This window comes from Amblyraja radiata, chromosome 1 (assembly GCF_010909765.2).
Source record: "Amblyraja radiata isolate CabotCenter1 chromosome 1, sAmbRad1.1.pri, whole genome shotgun sequence".
Taxonomy (NCBI): Eukaryota; Metazoa; Chordata; class Chondrichthyes; order Rajiformes; family Rajidae; genus Amblyraja; species Amblyraja radiata.
This window is the reverse complement of record NC_045956.1, coordinates 121,765,479-121,789,368: the sequence shown is the minus strand read 5'-3', so window position 1 is coordinate 121,789,368 and position 23,890 is coordinate 121,765,479. Positions and strand designations below refer to the sequence as shown.

The following is a 23,890-nucleotide window of genomic DNA, read 5'->3' as shown; positions in this document are numbered from 1 at the left end:
TGAAATGATTGATTTATTGGTGCATTCACTATGCGCTGGAGAATTGTTATGGTGCATGTAATTGAAATCTTCACCAGCTGCATTGGAGCAGGTAAACAAGAGGTTTGAGTCCCAGACCATTCCTTCCTTCCAATGGTAAAACACCAACCAAGGAAACATACACCTTTGGAGTTAGATATGGAGTTAAATAAATTCAGGGTGTGGACATTTTTAAATTTCTAAATTTGCTTCATAGAATAATTTGCTTTGTTACTGGATGCACATGCATAGTTTTCACATACCGATTGCTGAGATAAGTTGTTTTATGCACATTTGATTATGCCAGTGATCATTAGTGGCCAAGGAAACATTGTTTGGGCATTTTCAGTCCTGAATCCCCTTATCACATTGGACGTTTCTCTAATGTCAGATATATATCCAAAGACGTTGTCTAATGTGTGGCAGTCATTTCCGCATTCACCAACAGAAATTGCTAAAAATGTATGTGACCTATCACTTGCATCTTTTACTCAAGATAAAATGAGAAGCAAAACAATGTAAATTATAGGATCTCCATTTGAGCATTGAAATGCACCAACCTCATTGCCAAATGGCCTCTCAACATCCCTCTCGTCTCCCTTATAGGTCAACTAACTATCAGCCTTTGCTTTGTAAATATTCAATGACTTTGCCTCCGCAGCTCTCCTGGGTAGAGAATTTAAACGATTCATGATCCACAAAGCAGAAATTCCTCCTCAGCTAGCTCTGAATGTCAGGCAACCATTTATTCTGGAATTTTGCTTCCAGTTTTAATACTTTCTCTCAACACCTGCCATTTTCAATCCCTTTCAGAATCTGCAATGTTTCAGTGAGAAAACCACATGTTCTTCTGAATTCTAATGACTATATGCCCCACATGCTGCTTATGTCAACTCCTTCATCTCAGGGATCAACCTAGTCACCCTTTCCTCCATTGCCCCAATACAAATCTATCATTGTGTAAATATGGAGACCAAAACTGTACAGAGTCATAGAACCATACAGCGTGGAAACAGGCCCTTTGGCCCAACTTGCCCACACCAACCAACATGTCAAATCTACACTAGTCCCACCTGCCTGTATATAGTATTCCAAGTTCTGTCTCATTGGTACATTTGTAAAGTTGTGTCAAAACTTACCTAATTTTGTAATCTTTAGCAATCAAAGCCACAATGCTATTAGTCTTCCTAATTACGCAGTGAAGTTTATTTTCAAACGTCTGGTAGAACAATATTCCCTATTAATTATGGAAAAGGGGGATCTTGGTGAGCAGCACTATTTTGCTACCTTGAGATTGCTTATCAGCCATACTCCAGACCACATCATGTGTTTCAGCACAGCATTTGATTGGGACACCAGCTCCCAACTTATTTGTGGTTCCCGGCAGAGTGCAAAGCATCTCTCAGCAGGTGACTTGGGTACTGACAGAAAAGCCCTGACAAATGATGAGCCTCTATCCTTGGGCTCACCAAGTGTGAACGGTATAGGTCCAAAGTGCACAGGGTGATGTTGCGACAGAATTGGCTGAGTATGGGCATAAATGCCATTAGGTCTCTGTAGATCTCTGCAGATAATTGGTCCTATTCATAGCTTTCTTTTGGTAAAAGACAGACAAAAATTATGCAGACTCATCATAAGCAGTGCAGAATGTGGAGGAGGAGGGGACAATTAACTAGTCATGTATCAGCTGGGTTCTGTTTAGTTTCTGGTACCTCACCTACACACGTGAAATGTGGATTAACTGGTTGGGGGGTTGTGAGAGGGTTTATGAGTAATATAAGGGTTGTTCTTGCTATGAAGTTTAAAAAAAACTTCATAGCAAGAACAAATTAAAATTAAATTAAATTTATTTATTTATATAGCACATTTTTAGTCAACTTGCATTGACCCCAAAGTGCTTCACATAATTACATCCACACACACAGGCAAAGGTGGGTGAAGTGTCTTGCCCAAGGACACACACAACCCTTATATTGCAGAAAGGTCATGCATACACCTGTCCAAATCACAGTCTTGCTGATTAATAATATTTTTACGGCACAGGAGGAACCCAGTTGGCCTATTGTGGCAATTCATGTGCACAGTTTTCTTGCTCCCATACACAAGGACAATTACCATTGCAGTGGAAGCACCCACACATCAAATGTTTATAACATTTCCCCATAATGCCAATGTGTATGTTACTTGTATGTATGTTTTCTTCAATACTCGATAATTTGAAAAGGAGGCATTTTAATTCAATACTCTTTGCTTTAGAATTAAGGCTAGGTACCATGACTATTACCATAATAATATCTTGCATCGGTGATTTAATTTCAGCCAACACTCTTTAATCCAATGCATTAGGGTTGTAAAGAAAGGAAATGTATTTAAATATTTACTAATAAAGCCTGTATCTAAGTAATTTAAAACTAAACCATTCCGGAATTCAAATTGATAGTGTTCTTGCAACATCTGGTTAGATTTAAACTGGAGCTACATTGTATTTTATTTAAATCAGAAGCCAAAATATCATTGGACTGTGCTGATGGAAATAGCTGCTATTACTATTTTTTTAAATGGCCTTTATTTGAAAGGATCCAGATGTGTATTTTAAAGTTCAGAGCATTTTTTTGCAGAATATTGATGTCACTTGTGAAAATAGTTTAACTTCAAATTAAATGGCAGCGGTGTTTAGTGGGAGAACTTGGAAGGTTTCGAACAGAATTTTAGAACAGAAATTTTTTTTTTTGAATTTTGTCAAACTAAATTGGTCAGTATTGTTGGCTACTTTTTTTTGTTTGGAAAAAAAATATTTAAAACAAAAAGAAGATTGAAATGTGTTTAGGGGAGAGTATGAGTAGTGGAATCAATCCATCAAAGATGCATCAAATGTCAAATTAATTCTGTTGTCAAACTGCCGTGTTAAAATTAAATGCTTGGAAACTATTGACTGCACATTCTGGTGGGTCTTTTTAATGCAATCTTGGCTTATCTTGACCTCCGTATCATTGCACCCTGGTGTATATGACAATAAATGCTCAGCAAATTTTCATACCAGTTGTTTGTGAGAAAAATTTGGAACAATAATTGGTGTCGAGTATATTTTGTGGTTGGCTGTAGATTCTTGTACAGATTGATTTTGTTCTAGAAAACATCATCAGTGATTTTTCATAATTAATTTGTATATTCTAGATGTTATATTTAATTACACTTTTCTCTAGTGTTTGTATATTTTGTGTTTTCACTTTTTTTCTGAAATTGATTGTTCAGAAAAACATCAACATTGTCAACATTGCTTCCCTCATCGGTTTTGTTTACAAGTCAGCGGGGAGAAGTGTTTCCATAATAAGCTCGCTGAAAATTATTTAGAAGGGTGGAAGGACCACGTCATCCTTTAAATGCACGTTGAAATTAAGGTGCAGAAACCTCTGCATTTATTTGAGTTCTTCTTCTTCTGCTTAAGCGCTTTGCTCCTCTAGGGAGCATAGGCAATTCACAAATGTCCTCCAACTCACTCGGTTGTTGGCAGTTCTTTCGAGATCTCCCCAGTTGAGCCCACTCTCAGACATTTCTGTCTGGCTACCTCTTCTCCAGCTGTTCCTGGGGCGACCTCTTTTCCTTTTTCCTTGGGGTTCCATTTCAGGGCTTGCCGGGTGATGTTTGTGGCAGGTTTCCTGAGGGTTTGTCCAATCCAACTCCATTTTCTCCTTCGAATTTGTAAGTCAATGGGATCCTGGCTTGTCCTTTTCCACAGGTCCACATTGCTTACTTTGTCTCTCCACCAGATGTTAAGTATTCTCCTAAGGCAGGTGTTAATGAATGTTTGCAGTCTGTTTGTAGTGTGTTTTGGTGTTTTCCATGTCTCTGGTCCATACAACATCACCTGTTTCACATTTGAGTTAAAGATGCGTATTTTGGTGTTGATTGAGGTGTTTTGAGCTCCAGATCTTCCTGAGCATGTTAAACATCAACCTAGCCTTATTGATTCTACTTCTTATGTCTGCCTCTGCCCCTCCGGTGATGTTCACAACACTGCTTAGGTATGTGAATGTTTCTACCTCCTCTAGAGCAGTGCTGTGCATAAGGATAGGGTTGCTGGTTTTGGAGTGAATCCTCATCACCTGTGTCTTTGCAGTATTGGGTGTAAGACCAAGTTTTGTTGCAGCTTGTGAGAGTCTGTCCATCTTCTCCTGCATTTGTATCTGTGTGTGTGAAAGGAGAGCTATGTCGTCTGCAAAGTCAAGATCATCGAGCTGCTCCCACATTGTCCACTGAACTCCATTTCTTTTCCCTTCATTTGTTTCCATCATGATCCATCAATTGCCAGGAGGAACAGGAATGGTGACAATAGACATCCCTGCTTGACGCCCGTCCTGACACTAAAGCTCTGAGAGAGCTGGCCTGCATGCATAACTTTGCATGAGATTCCATCATATGAGTTCTTTATTCAGCTTATGATCTTGGTGGGAATTCCATAGTGGTCTATTAGGCGCCATAGTGTTGTCCTGTCTAAGCTGTCAAACGCTTTCTCAAAGTCAATGAAGTTGACGTACAGGGACGTGTTCCATTCAATAGACTGCTCAATGATGATGCGTAATGTTGCTATGTTGCGATGTGCATGAGCGATCCTTCCTGAATCCTGCTTGCTGGTCCCATAGCCTCTTGTCTACAGCTTCCTGAATCCTGCTTGCTGGTCCCATAGCCTCTTGTCTACAGCTTCCTGAAGATGGTTGAGGATGACCCGCTGAGAATTTTACTGGGTACAGAAAATAGGATGATCCCTCGGTAGTTGTCACATTTTCTTAAGTCACCTTTTATTGGCAGTTTCATGATGTATCCCTCTACCCATTCTGTGGGTGTCTTTGTCTCTTCCCAAATTCTCCCAAATAAGCCATAGAGCATGTCTGTAGATGAGTCTATATCTACTTTCAGGTGGAATATTGTCAGGGCCAGCAGCCTTGCTAGTTTTCTGTTGCCTGATTACAGCCTTTATTTCTGATTTTGTTGTTCTGTCACACTTAATTTATAGTGGTATCCTGGCTTTGGCAATGTGTGGCTGTACAGCCAGTGGTGGCCTGTTTAGGACTTCTTTGACATGTTCTACCCATCTGTTGAGCTGCGCTCCTCCTGGGTTGAATGCAGTTGACCATTCTTGTCTGTAATTGGTTTATTACTTTGCAGATATGTCCCCGACCATTTCCTTGTGATGTTATATAATTCCCTCATGCTCCTTTGAGTCACCGCAATGTCTGCCTCTTTGGCTAGCCTCTCCACCTGTGTTCTCTTGTCTCTCCTGATGGTCTTTCGCACTTCTTTGTGGCATCTGTTGTACTCCTTTTGGGCCAAAGCCTTTTCAGCTCTTGTTCTTGAGTTGTTCACTTTCTCCTTTAACTTTCTCCTCTATTGGATTGTGTTGAGGGTTTCTGGTGTTATCCGCTCTTTGTGCTTTTGGGTCCTTCTCCCTAGGGCCTCCTCATAGGTTGAGCTCCAAGGTGTTCCCACTCCTCATTTATTGTCCATCCTTCCTTCCTCCACTGTAGTTCTGTGTTTTCCCCTGAGAGGATATCCTTGAACTTCTTCACCACTTGAGCACTACTGAGGTATTCAATGTTGTATTTAGCTCTTTGGCGTTTGGCCTGGTGGCATCTCTTCAGCCTTGGCTTGAATTTCCCTACAAGGAGGTGGTGGTCTGAAGCTGTGTCTGCTCCTCTTCTTGTTCTGACATCTTCCATGGACCTTCTGAACTTTTTACAGCTACAAATGTGGTCAATTTGATTTTTGTGACATGATCTGGTGGCACCCAAGTTGTTTTGTAGATTGTCTTATGAGGGAATACACTTCCCCCAATCACTGTGTTATTGTTAACACAGGTCTCAGCAAACCTCTCGCCATTTTCATTCATTTTCCACACTCCATGCTTTCCAATTACTGCCTCATATCCCTCATTTTGGCCTGCAACCTTAGCGTTAAAGTCACCCATCAGTATAATGAGGTCTCTGCCTCCAATACTACCAAGTAGGTAGTTCAAGCTGTCATAAAACCTACCTTTGACCTTTATTTGAGTGCAGATTACAAATCCTGACCGGGCAAGGAAAGAGAGAGCTGCCCATCTAAACTCTGATGGCAACAAGAGATCTTTTCAAGATGGATTTGGTTGGGAAAACAATTATTCGAATCCAAGGAGCAGCAGTGGCTGATGATGATATGGTGCCGAACAGAAACAAAACTGTTGCATATTTTCAGTCTGTGTTGGGTGTGAAATCTAGTGTTCAAACCTGAATTTTTGATGGTGATTCTTTCACTTTCTTTGTCAAGTGTTGTCCCTTATTTGTAAAGCCAGATTATTGTTGTTGGGTTTATGTATACACAGCAATGGAGACTTGATTCGGTTTTTTTTCGTTTAGTTTATTGTCACATGTACCAAAGTACAGTGAAAAGTTTTGTTGAATGCTAACCAGTCAGCAGAAAGTTATTACAATCGATCCATTTACAGTGTACAGGTACATGATAAGGGAATAACATTTAGTGCAAGGTAAACCCAGCAAAGTCCTATCAAGGATTCTCCAAGGGTCACCAAAGAGGTAGATAGTAGTTCAGCACTATCTACCCCATTGGTGACCCTTGGACTATCCTGATCTCAGACTTTGCTGATCTCTGACCAGCTCTTGCTCCGCATGCCACCTTTGGCTGTATCAACAGTATACTGGGTGGCATGGTGTTGCAGCGGTAGGGCTTCTGCTTTACTGTGCCAGAGACCCGGGTTTGATCCTGACTACGAGTGCTGTCTGTACTGAGTTTGCATGTTCTCCCCATGACCTGCATGGGTTTTCTCTGGTTTCCTTGCACACTCCAAAGACCTACAGGTTTGTAAGTTAATTGGCTTCAGTAAAATTGTAAATTGTCTCCAGTGTGCAGGATCATGTTAGTGTGCAATGATTGCTGGTCAGTGCGGACTCGGTGGGCCGAAGGGCCTGTTTCCGCGCTGCATCTCTAATCCAAACAGTGGGCCTAATTCCGAGATTACATTCTCTACCTTTTCTGAATGTGTGTCTGAAATACCAGGGCTGCCAACATTGGGTGAGAGTTGAGAGTGAGAAATTGCGAGGGAGCGTAGCGACCGAGGGGGGAGGGTGTGGGAGGGGGTGTTCCCCCTCCCATAGTAGGCTCCGGAGGCGGCAGACTGAAGAAGGGTTTCGGCCCGAAACGTTACCTATTTCCTTCGCTCCATAGATGCTGCTGCACCCGCTGAGTTTCTCCAGCATTTTTGTCTACCTATGATCAAGTTGGCATTCTGCGTGCCCAGGGACTGGCTGCCATTCCCAGATCAGCTCGCGTCCCAGGGACTGGCTGCAGTTCTCAGGTCGGCTCGCCTGCCCCGACCCTGCGAAAACGAATCGAAAAAAAACGTGGTTTATTGGGTTACGGGCTGGATTCAGCCCATGTGCCGTAGGTTGCCGAACCCTGTCCTAGATGTTTGGCCTCATTGTGGTCCTCCCCATGTTTTACAACCGATTTACCTGGTTAGTTTTATCTCCGGCTGCTTAATGTTGTCGGCGGCTGCACATCCAACCAAGAAAGAAGAAAAGAAAAGAGATGCGACGTCACTCACAGCCGCCAACTGACGCGCTTCCCCAGACCGCACAGATCGTTGTGATATGGTGCAAAAAGACAAACTGTGCAGGGACTGAAGACAGCGTGAGAATTCTGTCATCAGCGTGAGAATTGGCTGAAATGCGTGACTCTCACGCTCACGCGTGAGAGTTGGCAGCCCTGTCTAAGGCCAGGATGTGACAACAGAAGCACAGGGAGACACATACACAAAGGAAGACACACACACACACACACACACACACACACACACACACACACACACACACACACACACACACACAGACAGACAGACAGACAGACAGACAGACAGACAGACAGACACACAGACACACACACACACGGAGACAGACACACACACACACACACAGGGAGACAGACACACACACACACACACACACACACACACACACACAGGGAGACAGACACACACACACACACAGGGAGACAGACACACACACACACACACACACACACACACAGGGAGACAGACACACACACACACAGGGCGACAGACAGACAGACACACACAGGGAGACAGACAGACACACAAACAGGGAGACAGAGACACACACACGGGGAGACACACACACAGGGATACACACACACACACAGGGAGACACAGACACACACACACTCACACACACACACACACAGGGACGGACACACACACAGGGATACACACACACACACACACACGGGGAGACACACACACACGGGGAGACACACACACACACAGGGAGACACACAGAGACACGCACACACACACAGGGAGACACACACAGGGAGGCACACACACACACACAAGGAGACACACACAGGGAAACAGACACACACACACACACAAGGAGACACACACAGGGAAACAGACACACACACACACACAAGGAGACACACACAGGGAAACAGACACACACACACACACACCTTTCCTTCCTCCCCCTCCATCCTCCCCCTCCCTCCCTCTTTCCTCCCCTTCCTCCCTCCTCCCTCTTTCCTCCCCCCCATCCCTCCCTCTTTCCTCCCCCTCCTTCTCTTTCTTCCCCTCCCTCTTTTTCCTCACGCTTCCTCTTTCTCCCCTTTCTCCTTCCCTTCCTACAATCCCCTTACTACATTCCCTCCCCCTGTCTCTCTTTGCCTCCATCCCTCCTTTTTTTCTTTCTCTCTCTCTCTCTTTCTCCCCTCCCTCTCTTTCCCCGGCCGCCCAATAGAGAGTCTGGCGGGCACGGTGTAGCGTGGATTGGTGGCGTTGCCGCTGCCGTGTGAGTTGAAGGGCAGGAGGGAGGGAGGGAGGGAGCGGGGTTGCCGCGGCAGCCGGAAGCGCAGCGCTCGCAGACGGCGCACAAAAGCGCTGACACCCACTGCCCGGGACCGATGCAGATCGCTGTCATGTGGCGCAAAGAGACAAACTGTGCAGCAAAGATCCTATAGCACCGCTATGGGATCTTTGCTGTGCAGGGACTGAATTCAGCGTGAGAATTCTGTCTTCAGCGTGAGGGCGTGAGAATTGGCTGAAATGCGTGAGTGTCATGCTGAAAGCCCTGGAAATACACAAACCATGGTGAAAGAAATATTTTGTAGGTTGAGTCCTGTTCTACTATTTGAAGGAAAGGAAATAAAAATGGCTATATCCCCAATCAAGCATGTGAACATTTTCCCATTGCAGAAGAATTCTTTTTCAACAGAGTATTTAACGTAGATGGGACAGTTTTTTGTAATGTAAAGAACAGGATTGATAGCTATGTTCTGCAATATTCTTTAATAGCCCACGTAAATAAATAGGTCAGTGAATCAGTACATTGGTTTTTGGCACAAGGAGGTTATTCAGCTATTTGTGTTCATGCCGTCTATAAATGGAGTTATTTCGGTTGCACCCATTCCTAGTCTATACCTTGTAGTTTATGGCTCTTCAGGTACATATTCAGGTGGCCATTAAATATAATGAACATTTCTGCCTCAACAATCCTTTCAGGCAATAGGTTTCAGAGCCCTTTACTTCAAAGGTCACTGATTTCCTCACCTCTCTTCCATAGCTTCTATCAATTAACATCCCCTAGCTTTCAACTCTGCTGGAGAAGTAAATCTTCCACGTCCATCTTGTCTAGGTTTAATATAACTCCAGCCCGGCTCGTATTCCAGGCGATAGCTGACAATGGCATTGAATTCTGTATACCTCCTTCGCTAGTTTGTTTACATGTCCCAGCACCTTCAGGGATACACTAAAGTCAGGGTAGAGTGGGCAGTCTAAAAACCAATATTCCGGAGAAAGCCCACGCAGGTCACGGGGAGAATATACAAACTCCGTCATACAGCAACTGTAGTTGGGATCGAACCCGGGTCCCTGGCGCTATAAGGCAGCAACTCTACCGCTGTGCCGCCCTTTCCTCACGGTTGCTTTTATCATCATTATATTAAATTACATACCTCAGTCTTCGGACTTCAATCAGTTATGTTTATTATTAAAAAGCATTCTACAATAAGAAACCTACACAATTTGTTATTGGCGTTGTCAAGATGGAAAGAATGCAGAGAAGATTTACGAAGATGTTGCCAGGACACGAGGGCCTGAGCTATAGGGAAAGGTTGAGCAGGCTAGGACTCTATTCCGTAGAGCACAGGAGGACTGACCTGATAGAGGTACACAAAATCATGAGAGGAACAGATCGAATAAACGCAAAGAGTCTCTTGCCCAGAGTAAGGGAAGTAATAATCAGAGGACATAGGTTTAAGGTGAGGGGGGAAAGATTTACCCAGTTCGATAGCAGCTACGTACTTTTAAAATGCCTGCTCTCACTCCCTTGTCCTCACACTTCATCATTTCTGACATTTTGCATTCTTCTTCCTTGACTATAATATCCATATTATCCCAAAAGCAGACCAGGAATATTCACTGAAACTGCAAAACACATTGTCTTGTGTGCACACATTTTCCTACCTACTCATTTCTTTTCCGTATTTATAAATTCTAAGTTTTCCCTTGTTAGTTTTTCATGCACCTCGGCCTTATTTAAATGTCACATCAGCATATTCTATACTACTTGGTTTTCTGCATTAAGCTGTTGGGTTTTGTCTTAAGCTTCTCTTTCTGCCTTGTATCGAATCTACTCTGTATGTTCAAATCCGTGGAAATCTAGATTTAAACATTTGCTCTTTCTTTTGTCTTAATGTCTGAATCGCTCAATTCTCTCCTTAAATGTCAGCCCCGGCATTGACCGATTCTCCTTCAAATCGTTGTTTCCAACCCACTTCTGCTTAATAATGACGTAATCCTGTTCTAAAGCATTGATGCCTGGTTTATGCTTGGCCTTTCCATTAAGTACTAAATACAACTGAATTATGATTACAGCCTCCAAATTGTACCCCGCTTCTATTCTCTTCACTTGCCTATTTTATAACACCATGGCTCGTACTCTTCCCTTTTGTTGGGCTTGCAAAATATTGCTTTTCTATTAACAAAGTTCCTTTTTACACATTTGCTCTGCTTCTGATACCATTATTATTAGGATAATTAATAGACACAAACACAACCCTATTGCCGAGTTCTTGCACTTCTTGTAGTTGTTCAGATAATTGCTACTGGTGACTATTTGGGATTCTGTAGTTTAACAATGTAATTGTCCACTTTTTTGTTCTTCATTTTGCTCATTCGGCTTTATTTTATCTTTCTAGCATATCATTCCTCCTCACAGCTGTAATTGCTTCTTTAATCATTATTGCTTTTTTGTTAAATTCTGTCTAATTAATCTAAGACCCGAATAAACCAGAATATTGAGCTATGCCAGTTCCTGACCAAATAAGCCAAGTTTCAGTAATGACCACAAATTCATGATCCTTGACCCTAAGGGCAAGTCACTTTGTGGGAAATGCTGACCCTGTAATGTGATTTTCAACTTAAGCTAATTATTGGGTTTAATGGTTGCCTGAAGACCCATCAACCACAGGGGAATTGAATATTAATTTTAATCTACATCATGCAAGACTGACTCTGGAATGGAATACCTTTTCTGACCTCTAACTCTTACAAGATCAGTGCTCTAGTGATTCAAAAGGCATCTTCGACTGTCATTTTCTGCTATCTTGCGTGTTAATTCATTTCTCCTGAGATCCTGAGACTAGACTTTGAGGGCAGAAATGTAGCAGTCACACGGGTGTTGTTAATACCAGGAAAAGTCGAGCTACAAGTTCTGTTTTCATTGAAAGTGAAGTATGAGGACCCCACTTGAAGGAGGTCAATTCGACAAGGAAGCAGGAATTATTTCGTGCCAAAAAATATTATCATTTCAGACCTTCGCTCCGTAGATGCTGCCTCACCCGCTGAGTTTCTCCAGCATTTTTGTCTACCTTTGATTTTTCCAGCATCTAAAGTTCTTTCCTAATCATTTCACACCAGTAGTTTTAAGATTGCTGTCAATAATTTGACTGTAAACAAAGCCTGCAAACTTCAAGTTTGATACACCCACAATGAACAAGGTAAAGAGAGCAACTTTGAAGCTTGAAGCAAAGTATTCAGAAAGAAAGTCAGTTAAAAAGAAACTGTCTTGAGCAGATGGCCATCAGTTAGAAGTTGAATTTTGACTGAGTTGGCTCCCATCGTTGATTCGAGTAGCTCCCAGATAGGTTTGTGTGTCTCATATTATTTTCAAGTGCAAAGGCATTTGTGATCCAGTATCTTCTGGATATTTGGAAGTAGTATATTCAATGAAAATGCATTCTAAATAAATAACTAATAAGAACTGTACAGGAATATGCTATTAAATATTATTGACATTTCTAACTTTTAACTAAAAATGTTTGTGCTGTGGACATCACATTTTTGAACTAAATTTTGGGGTGTTAGAGGGAATACATTAAATGGAAACTCTGATGGAGAAAAACTAGATTTTTTTCACTGATGTGGACATTGTTATTAATGAGAGCATCTAGAGTTTTCTATCTCATCGTTTGTTATACAGTCTGATATCTGCTTCCAAATATTTATTGAAATTGCAGTACAACCTCCCTGCTTATGTATTCAATACTTTAAATAAAGAGAAGGATCCCATATGCATTGTTAACCAAATTATCCATGTGTTACCACTTTCAGGGATCAATGCACTGTTCTCAAGTCCATCTGTTTCTCAATATTTCCTGGAATCTTACCTTTCATGGTGTAGATCCCAAACAGATATTAGGGATATTAGGGAAATGTATTTCCTAAATGGTACACCTCATATTTATCTGGATTAAATTTACATGTACCATTTTTCAGTTCCGCCAACACTGCTCCCTGTGTAACACCACTCATCACAAGCATCTAAAAACTGCCCTCTACCATTACCCTCAGTCTCTTATTGCTAAGCTCATTTTGGATCCTTAAGGAATAAATTTACTCTTACCAATAAGTTTTTTAAATGCCTAGAACAATATTTTAAAATATTCTCATGATATATTAACTTTGAGCAGCAGAAACCTTTTGTACCGGCGTATGTGCAAATCATCCTGGATTTGCATTGTGTAAATTGAAGAGATGAACAGCAGTGAAATCTATTTGTAATCAATTCAGCATGCAGATCAGATCTCCTAATCAACCTAGTTGCAGCCCTTTTTTAAATATCTGCACATTTCTGAAGCTGAAACACCATATGTACTCTGCTTCCTTTCTATTTTTACACTACCTGTTGTACTTGTTTGGTTTGATTGTACTCATATGCCATGCTTTGCCTGGATAGCACACAAACGTTTTTCACTTTCTCGGTACACAGAACAATAATAACCCAATACCATTAGTAATATCAACTTGCATTTGTATAGTTCCTTTAAAGACATGGTGTATACCAAGTGACTCAATATAGAGACAAACATTGACACATGATTTTCACTAATTATAGCTTGATTAGAGATAAATGTGAAATATTTTTGAATGGAAAAGTGACAAAAAAATCCATGGAAGGAATTCTGAAGGTTAATGGTTCTCCATTTAACTTTTTTTCTATTTAAGTCTCATATCTTTTAGTCTTTGAAGCAATAACTTGAAACTTTCAGTTGTGCACAATAGATGAAAGCATGCCCTAAATTTAAATACAGTTCAAAGATTCCTTTGTTGACACTTTACAGGCTGCCCGTACTGGAATCTACCGTGCCAACAGGAGATGTGTCACGTCCACACCACATAGCATCTGTTGTTCCCAACCGCTATCCACGATGGTTCACCTTAAGTCACATCGAGTCTCAGCAGTGTGAGCTAGCTTCCACAATGTTAACAGCTGCTAAAGGTATCTAGTCTAATTTTAAATTACTGTTAAAGTCAAGTAGGAAAATGTGCCTCTTTCAAATACGTATAAAGTACTATTTCATTTGTAGGTTGAACTCTCAACTCAATGTTGTGATTTTCATTAAGTCGATTCGGCTCCATTCTAACATTAGGCAAATGTACTTTGTGACATGGAATAGTTCTGCAATATTCCTTCAAATGGATATTGTAATCGGTTGGAGATCTTTGCATTAATCGGCAAAATGGTGATATTTTTGACATTTTTCCCCCCACATAAAATTCTCCTTTATATGAGCATCTATACATAGTCAGACATTTGTCTCTTTAAAAACATGTACATCATGTGCTGTAGTACTCTTAAATTTCCTACCAGCTTGTGAGTAATATTGTCCGGCTCAGAATGTATCCTTGGTTCCAGGACAGCACATGAAAGTCTGTTACAAGTGAATATATTGGATTTCATTGGATTTCATTTTTGGTCCTTTGAAAAATCCAAAATAATTAACTGCAGTCATTTGCTGGGTTCAAGGAAGTCATCTATTTTAAATCAAAAATAGAATACCAATGGAACATTATTTTCTTAATCTCTATGTGATTTTAAATTTTCAATGGGCCAACCCTGTCTCACAAACCTCCTCTGATTCAACAACCCTCAGATCACTATGCTCCTCCTCTACCTCATGCATGCCCACAATCTTCTTCACTGCCACCAATGGTCATGGTGTGGTCTTCTATCAAATATCTTAGTATAGTCACTCCTGCACTCTCACATTAGAGTCAACTAATTATTTGGTCCAACTTACCCACACTGGCTAACGTGTCTCAGCTACACTAGTCCCACCTGCCTATGTTTGGCCCATATCCCTTCAAACCTGTTCTATACATGTACCTGTCCAAATGTTTCTTAAAGGTTGTGATAATCCCTGCCTCATCAACCTCCTCTGGCAGCTTTTTCCATACCCCCACCACCCTGAGTATGAAAAATTGACCCCTCGGATTCCTATTAAATCTTTTCCCCTTCACCTTAAACCTATGTCCTCTGGTCCTCGATTCCTTTACTCTGGGCAAGAGACTCTGTGCGTCTACCCTAGCTATTCATCTCCTGATTTTACACACCTGCATAAGACACTCAAGAATAAATTTCTGGGTTTGATTGCCCCTTGCTCTTCTGTTTTATCTGCTGCTGATTGAGCCAAAGCCACTCTCAGGGAAGTGTAAATAAATTAATGGTTAGAGAGGTGGCAGTGAGTCAAACTGCCATGGCTTTCACTCGAAGGATCAAAATTTAGATGTGGAAACCTTTAATGAAATAATATGTAAATTTTCCTGGAATGCCAGTTTATTGCAAAGTTCTAAATTTTTTTAAATCAAATTTATATTTAGTCTTGTTATTTTAACCTGAACAACGAAGCAAAACTGCATCTTTTGGAATAATTGCAGGGGATGTTATGAGGCTAGAAACAGTGTTAGAATCAATCCAGAAGAACATTCATTCCTCATCGCACATCTTCAAGCTCGCCCAGGATGCATTTAAAATAGCAACTCCTATGGACAGTTTGCCTGACATTACTCTTCTCAAAGTGTCCCTGGAGCTGGGTCTTCAGGTAAGTCTACAAATGCATGCGGAGAGATTGGTGGTGTTTGTTCTATCCATACCAATTCGGTAATGTGGAGGGGGCTGAGATGGATATTTGTCATCTCCCTGTGTTTACCTTGTTGACTGCAATACAGTAAAATGAGACATCATGCAAATCTCTTCAAATCTCCTTGCACTCGGATTGAACAAAGTAGTATATCTTGAGCCAGACAAATATATCCCCTGGATACTTACTATTGTGGTAATCATTAATCATGTAGATTCCATCAGTATATGCCACATCTTTTGAAAAATACAGTTAGCTATGAGTGATCCTATTTAATACATTTGTAGGAAGGAGGTTTGTTCAGGTACCATATTCTGCTTATCTGCTGTTCCTTGATCATCAGCAGCATCTAGAGTTTTTGCTGGCCTTTTGCCACTGATGTTTGAGTTTGGAGAGTTGTGGGAGGGCAGGCTCTCATTTCTCAAGCAAACCACTTACCACTCCAGTTTACAGGAGTTCTGTTCAGTGTTTGCTGTTTCTTGTTTGCAGCTCAAGTATAATTGTCTTCACCAGTAGCTTCATTTTTCTGCTAACCCTCCCGCAGTTAACAGAAGTGCTGAAGATTTTCCCTGCTCTGGGATCTCCTCGCATATTAACTTTGAATTTAATTTTTGGATGTTTAGTTTGTTCATAAAATGCAATAAATTATTACTTTTTCGCACTTGTTGAAACACATTGTCCTTTGGCAGGAACACCTGTCCTCTGAAAATGGAGCCCAAATGTACTTTCAGAAGGTTACTTTTCAATGCATCCTGCTCTACCTATCCAAATCCACTGCTACTCTCCATTATACATAGTCATCGGGGATAAGGCTGAGGTGCTTTTTTAGTGCAGTGTAAAAATTGCTTTTTTCACGTTTGAGACTGTGCCAAATGTGAAGCACTTGGGTGCCTCAATTAGAAGGCATATTAACCTAGCACTGCTTGTCAATGAGCAATAGATCCCTGGGGTTTTGTTTTAAGTAGTCTACCCTTCAGCTCTACCATGAAATGTAGAATCTTTTAGGATCGAAAGGGAATGATCAGCAATTTTTTTCTAGTTTCATTTCTTTCCTGGACTTTTGGGGGGAAAAAGCCTGACTTTCATTGTTTTGCAGGTTATGCGAATGACATTATCAACATTAAACTGGCGCCGTCGTGAGATGGTGCGATGGTTGGTAACGTGTGCTACAGAAGTAGGTGAGTCAAAAGCCATCGTTCATTTTGTGAGCATCTGTGGTCAATGGTAACATCTACAAAAATGGGAAACCTTCAATTCAGCTAATTTGAAGAGCAAAGCTGTGTTGGAAATCTGAAATTAAAACACAAACTGCTGTACAGTTCTGTCAATAAATGAGGAGAAATGGGTTCAGGCTGAATTGTTTAACAAGCCCTCGTGTTTGCTGTTTCTCATGGATATGAAAGCCATTAATTTCCCCTGGGATTTTCCCAATCAAGCGTGTAATTTCAGTAGAAGATCTACAGAAACCCAAGAGAAGGGATAGGGAGATGCTCTGGTCCTTGTTATTGGCATCCCAAGTACATATAAATTATAGTTTGGAAACTAATTACTCATGTTCTCTGCCTAACTGCATACTGCTGTATAGAGCTAATTTGCTTTAGTGCGAAAGTACCTGTTACAACCTGAATGACAATAAATAGCATTCCATTCCCATACCCTTGCTTGGAATTTGACTCTAATAATTGAACTTGGATCCATTTTAATTGTTCAAAGCACATTGTTGTTGGTGGCACTTGGCTAGGCTTTAGGAAGAAGATTTAGATAAATATTTTTTGTAATTACCTTTTTATGTGAACAGTGTTATCATGGGCTTCATAAAATATAAGCTCTGAAAATCTTTGCTAAATTGAAATTCCATATAAAGTGCTAACCTTTGGCTTTGTTTATTACAAGTACACAGCATGTGTCGTCCATGTACAGTATCTTTAGCAATTTACTGTATTAAAATTTGCCTTGTAACTTTTCTGGTTTTGCGTGTTGGGTTGTGCATTGACTAGCCTCCTGAAACTTAGTTTTGAAATACAGCGCAAAATCAGGCCCTTTGGCCCACTGCGGACCAGTGATCACCCCGTACACTAGCACTATCCTACACACTAGGGACATTTGCAATCTTTATCAAAGGTAATTAACCTACAAACCTGTAGTCAGGATCGAACCCAGATCTCTGGCGCTGTAAGGCAGCAACTCTACCGCTGCGCCACTGTGACGCCCCAACTTCAACTATTTCATGGAACATCTTTCCCTGAACTGCCTCCCCCAGTTCTGTTCCTATCGGTTATATTGCAACTATTGTTGAATCAGGTTAGTTTTAAATGCCCAATGACCACTGTACATCTTCCCCCTCACCTGCACCCTATTCAACTTTAATTCCTTCTCACGTGGTCAATATTTCACATTCAAGCCAATTTCCTCATTAATTATATTTTTGGAATAAGACTTTGTAACATATTGCGACTGTGCACCTAGTTTAATTTGTTAATGCCTCTGAAAATTGATGGGCTCACATTCATTTGCCTTACTTGCAAATGATATGGATGACAAGCAGGTTCATAATGATATAGATTCTACTGATTACACCATGTTAGCATAAAAAATTTACACTAGAGAAGATAGAAAATTATAAATCTGGAGAATTTGTGAAAAGGGGAAAGAGTGGTTAATGGGTTTAAAATGGAAACTGTTAAATAATTTATATAGGCACATTGAGCAAGAGATATGTGTAAATGTTTGACATCTTGTGTTATGGATATGATTTTTACATCAAAGGTATCCTCTCTTGTCTTGAAATGCATCTTGAGGGTTTTTGATTACAAGACTGAGGTTATCTCACTTTTTATGCATAATGAGGTGAGGAAGGTTGGGGATTGGAAAGTTAAAAGCACAACTTCCAACAATGAGGTCCTGATTTGTAGTCCGTGTGGACTTTGTATGGTGAGTGGCAAATTGAGCCAGGAGATTCCTTGTGGCTGCAGAAAGTAGCTCTGCAACTGCTTCATGTCCCACAATAGAAAGAAACATTCTTCTCTTCCTCATTCTTGGCCTCTTTTGATCACTTCCATTTTGGCTGTAAATTAAGAATATCCTCACCAACTTCACTGCTGATCCCCAAGTTATAATTGCATTTGGCTGTCGGAATCTGACACTGAGAGGAACATCACTGGTTTGTAGAAGACAAACCTATCATCTACTTAAAAGACAATTTAAAACTTCAGTGAGAAATTATCAAAACAGCACAAAATAAATATCACCCTTTCAGGAAACCATTGCATTAAGGAATAATGTTGTTATTGTGTTGAAAAAATCAATATAGATGGTAAAAAAAAGGAAAGTTAAAGAAGGTGCTAAACAGAAGGCTAAATGGAAGAACATCGAAAGGAGGTTATAGAACAAAAAATAGCAAGGCTTTGCTTTCAAGGATATTAAAAAGAAAATAGTTGGAGTGAAAATTCATAAATGATAGGAGCAGAATTAGGCCATTCGGCCCATTGTCTACTCCGCCATTTAATCAAGTCTGATCTATCTCTCCCTCCTAACCCCAAGAGCCAGTTTCAATTGGAGGGTAAATGTATAACAGAAGTAAACATATATTGATTTTTGTAAATGAACAGTTGAGAATGTAGATGAGAATATAAAGCAGCTGATAGTGTTGAAAAATGGTTGCTTAAAAAGCAGATGGAACTAGAGTTTTGAGTTCTGTTGGTGAGGAATAGTCTTGGTGTGCAGTTGATGTGCAGATTGCATGGCTGGATCAGAGTAGACAATGTAACAGCAATATGCAAAGCTCACCAAGGTTTAAAAAAAATCACACAGCCAGTTCCCAACATGCAGTGGTGGGCAAATAGTTAGAATCTATTAAGTGAACTAACATTAGTAAATATTTAAAAATTCATGAATTAAATAAAGAATATTTACAAGGCTAGTTCTGCTTGAAATTATTATTTTTTCAAGCAGAACTTGATAAACCTTGAAAGTTGTGATTTCTGGAACGTATGTGAAGGCGTTTCGCTTGCGTTTTGATCAAAAATGTAGACATAATGGAATAGATGAGTGCCAACTTGGTTAGAGATTTAGATTGTGGATGGGACCCAAGATGCAGACAGTTACATTAGAAAATGGGTGGAAATGATTTTCCTTCAGAGATTAACTTTGGCTCTGCCTTTTGGATTGGGCAGACATAAAAATTTGCAAAACATATTTGAATGAAAGTGGGATTTAATTCCAGGGATTCTTGCTTTATTTTCTCTCTTCACTCCATTCCTTTTTGCTCACCCCCGACCAAAATTGTTTCAATCATTTGAAATATGCAGAAAATTCTTGCAGTCTTAATGTAATTGTGTATTTTGTTCCTGCAGAATGCACTGTATTTTTCAAAGTTTGATCTAACTGCCAGGATGATTTTCTGCTGATTTAATTATATATATCTAACACTTTTTTCTTCTTTTCTAGGAGTTTATGCATTGGATAGCATTATGCTGAGCTGGTTTACACTATTCACCCCAACTGAAGCTACCAGTATTGTTGCCACTACAGTAATGTCCCACAGCACAGTAGTTAGACTGAACCTGGACTACAACCAACGGGAGAAACTAGCTAGTAGTGCAAGGACACTTGCATTGCAATGTGCTATGAAGGATCCTCAAAACTGTGCGCTCTCAGCACTAACTCTGTGTGAAAAGGACCATATAGCTTTTGAGACTGCTTACCAAATAGTTCTAGATGCTGCCACGACTGGTATGAGTTATACGCAACTCTTTACAATTGCTCGGTACATGGAGCACCGTGGTTATCCCATGCGGGCTTACAAGTTAGCCACTCTAGCAATGACGCATCTCAACCTGGGTTACAATCAGGATACACACCCTGCCATTAATGACGTTCTATGGGCATGTGCACTTAGCCACTCCCTTGGGAAGAATGAGCTAGCAGCTATAATACCTCTTGTGGTTAAAAGTGTTCAGTGTGCTACAGTACTTTCAGACATTCTACGCCGGTGCACTTTGACCACACCAGGAATGGTGGGACTCCATGGACGAAGGAACTCTGGGAAATTAATGTCACTGGACAAAGCACCACTCAGACAGCTCCTGGATGCCACTATTGGGGCCTATATAAATACAACCCATTCACGGCTTACGCACATTAGTCCACGGCATTATAGTGAGTTTATAGAGTTTCTAAGCAAAGCTCGAGAGACCTTCTTGATGGCTCATGATGGACACATCCAGTTTACACAGTTTATTGACAACCTGAAACAAATTTACAAAGGCAAAAAGAAACTCATGATGTTGGTGCGTGAGCGATTTGGTTGATCAGCACGCTGTGGTATCTTTTTATTGAGCCTGCCTTTGTATCCTTTTTAACTTAAACCCAGAGCCACACCGGTATTATATGTGCATAGTAACAAACAGTTCACGGACTTTAACCCTGTTGATTGTGAGATTTGTGTGTGTCTTTTGTATGAGAGAAAAGAGGAAAAAAGAATCAGTTTACACTGAGTACCTGTTGTCAAGTGGCAATAGCCCACGTCGCTCCTGTCCTTGGTATGTACATTCACAGCCTAAGAGTATGGCTTTAAACCAAACAGACACCTCCATCCTAAGTGATAAGTACCTCGTATGGATTCAGCTTTACTCCTTCATCACTCATCCCTACATATCAGTGTATTAAAAATACAAGGCTGAATACGTGGCTTTGCAATGCTGTTCATCCAGAAGCATGGCACACATTGCTCATGCATGTGTAATTAGCGACTGTCAACATACATTCTCAGGGATTTATCAAAGAAAGAATGAGAGCATTTATTGTACTGTATATATTATAGTATATGTCTGAATTATGAAAAAATATACATAACATTTTAATTTATAAAATATTCTATGTAATGCAAAATACTTGAAGCTGCAGTAGCTTGGTATAAAAACATATCAGAAGGACTAAAGTGCGCCTTGCTTCAGGTTGGCTCAGGTGGAGAATTGTGTGCTGGGCATCTATGCAGAGCCACCACCTCTGTTGCATGATTGGACTTGATATCTAGTCTGAGAAAACAAATTTAAATAAAGAGAGATGATAAATCTGCTTGTAACAGACACCATGGTAAAGAGGGACAAAAAACACATTACAGCCAGAGCAGTAAGCCTTAGCATTAAAAGTATTTGCCAGAATCGGGCTTTGTGCCTCCTAGTCTAGAACTGAATTAAACAATTTAAGAACTCCTTGAAAAGGTTGAATTATGTGTTTTACAAAACAGAAAATATGTTAATGTAGGCCTTTGCAGTGGTATAGTGAAATGCTACTTATGTGCTCAATAACATATATTAATCTGCATTGGGAACTGACTTTGTGCAGGACAGGAAGTTGCTGTGTAGTAAGACTGTTCTACTTTTTTTCCCTTCTATAGAATTCCTCAAGAGAGAACAGCCTTCTATCTTGCCTTGTCTTAATGCTTTAAAAAAATAACCAAACTGGACATCTAACTACCAAACTGTTCATTAAAAATGACTTTGGTTTCTATTTTGAGTCTTTAATTTAGCAGAACTGTTCTGTATCTTGTGCTTTATGAAAGAGTTTTTACGTTGGGTGCAAAATGTTACTATTGTCACTTGTTCCTCCCACTAGGGAAAATGCTAGAGGTATGTTCTGTAGCCTTTTTTGCTGTTTAGGAAAAGAAAATTATAATTTCTTGCTCCATTTTATTTATTATATTAGGTAAAAGATTGTACTTCATCGCCCGTGTAAACATGCTCTTGAAGTTTAAAAGTAATTAAGATTTGATACACTGATATCAATTTATTTATGTAACTAAATCACTGTTTTATAAACTTGTTAATGATTCAACAATTTTTTTTGTTTTGATTAAAATTAGTTTTTTGAAAGTTAAATATGGCTCTGTGTACCATATATAAATATATATTTATGTGAGCTTTTGATTATCAAATAATTTATGATCAGTTATGTGAAAATGTTTTGTTTTTGACATATGTTCCAATCTTGTTTCTGGAATTGAAAGGGCTTCTCTTGAACATGTGCTTGATTGGTCTTCCAGAATGCAGCTAATTAGGCTTGTAAATGCAAACTACAAGGAAATATCATAAAATTATGTCAAAATTAAGATGTAATTTACCTAATTGATTTTTGCCTCATCATTATAATTGCTGTTTCTAAATGTTACCTTTTATTTGAGAACTGTTTGAAGTCAAAGTGATCAATGAATTGCAAGGTGGTAAACGGTTTGGCACTAATTACCTTTTCTATCCATAATTCTGATTCCCTGAAAAGCAGCAAGGGCTTCAAAAGCTATTGCTATAAGACTGTGTGTTGAATTGCAACCTCTTCAGCTTGATCAAAAGTGTGAGGAATTGATTGTGCAGAAACCAGCAACTCTACAGGCATTCCTGCTGTGCCATTACTCAGAGGACCTCCATCATCTAAGCCCCGGGTCTTGACATCGACATTTGAGCTCTTTCATGCTCTGCAACATCGGTGATGTGGCAGTGACGTAGAATCTGTTGCAACACTTTTTATTAGAAGCAAAGTTTTGATTGGTAATAAAATAAGAACTGACAATTCTGTTATGCATGTTACAGACATGATATGATTCTTGTAGGTTGTATCCACAGTCTTTATTAGCAGTAAACGGCTTCATTTTGACTGTCATTAGAGGGTTCAAATACCTACTTAATTATTCAGCAATAGTATCTCTTACCTTGGTTAGTACAAAACCATTGAGTATATGGTAGCTTGAATACAAGTCGGGAAGTGCTGCTTTTAAAGCCTTCAATTCATAACATCATTCCCCCTGACCCCCACTCCCGTCCATGCCCAGTCAGTCACTGAGCCATCACCTCTGATACTTCAGTTGCCCTGTTATGATATTCTGGCATGCTGATTATGGTAATCTTGAAGGATATTGTGTGATTGTTTCAGAACATCTGCTCTGGAAAGAGGGGCAGATTGTTTATCTCAATGACAATAGAGAATAGGTGCAGGAGTAGGCCATTCGGCCCTTCGAGCCAGCACCGCCATTCAAATGTGATCATGGCTGATCATCCCCAATCAGTACCCCGTTCCTACCTTTTCCCCATATCCCCTGACTCCGCTATCTTTAAGAGCCCTATCTAGCTCTCTCTTGAAAGAATGGTTACAGGAAACATTAATTGAGTGCTTCTAGTGAGAATAGTTGTCTTGGAAAATCTCCAGTCTACTTGTTACACTTCACATTTATTTTGAGGAGGAAGCTGAGATCCAAAATATTAATACACGGCAGATTTTATTTACTGTTAGAACCTAGCAGGACGCATGACATATGCATTGATATTTTGGTCTCTTGTCTACAGTTGGCTCATTATTGCACATCTGTAAAAATAAAAAACACTGCTTCTCAGAATTATTA

At 40.2% G+C, this 23,890-nt stretch overlaps 1 protein-coding gene across 2 annotated transcripts in view; it reads left to right on the top strand.

The window, feature by feature from the left end:
- The window catches only part of zswim6 (zinc finger SWIM-type containing 6), a 209,155-nt gene extending 186,776 nt beyond the window's left edge, over window positions 1-22,379 (top strand). For both annotated transcript variants that reach the window (XM_033030045.1, XM_033030040.1), the window contains exons 11-14: window positions 13,702-13,859; window positions 15,299-15,462; window positions 16,598-16,679; window positions 19,948-22,379. In XM_033030045.1, the coding sequence (XP_032885936.1) occupies window positions 13,702-13,859; window positions 15,299-15,462; window positions 16,598-16,679; window positions 19,948-20,810 (1,267 nt within the window). In that variant the 3' untranslated portion in view covers window positions 20,811-22,379. The remainder of the gene's footprint in view (window positions 1-13,701; window positions 13,860-15,298; window positions 15,463-16,597; window positions 16,680-19,947) is intronic.
- The last annotated feature ends 1,511 nt before the right edge of the window (window positions 22,380-23,890 follow it).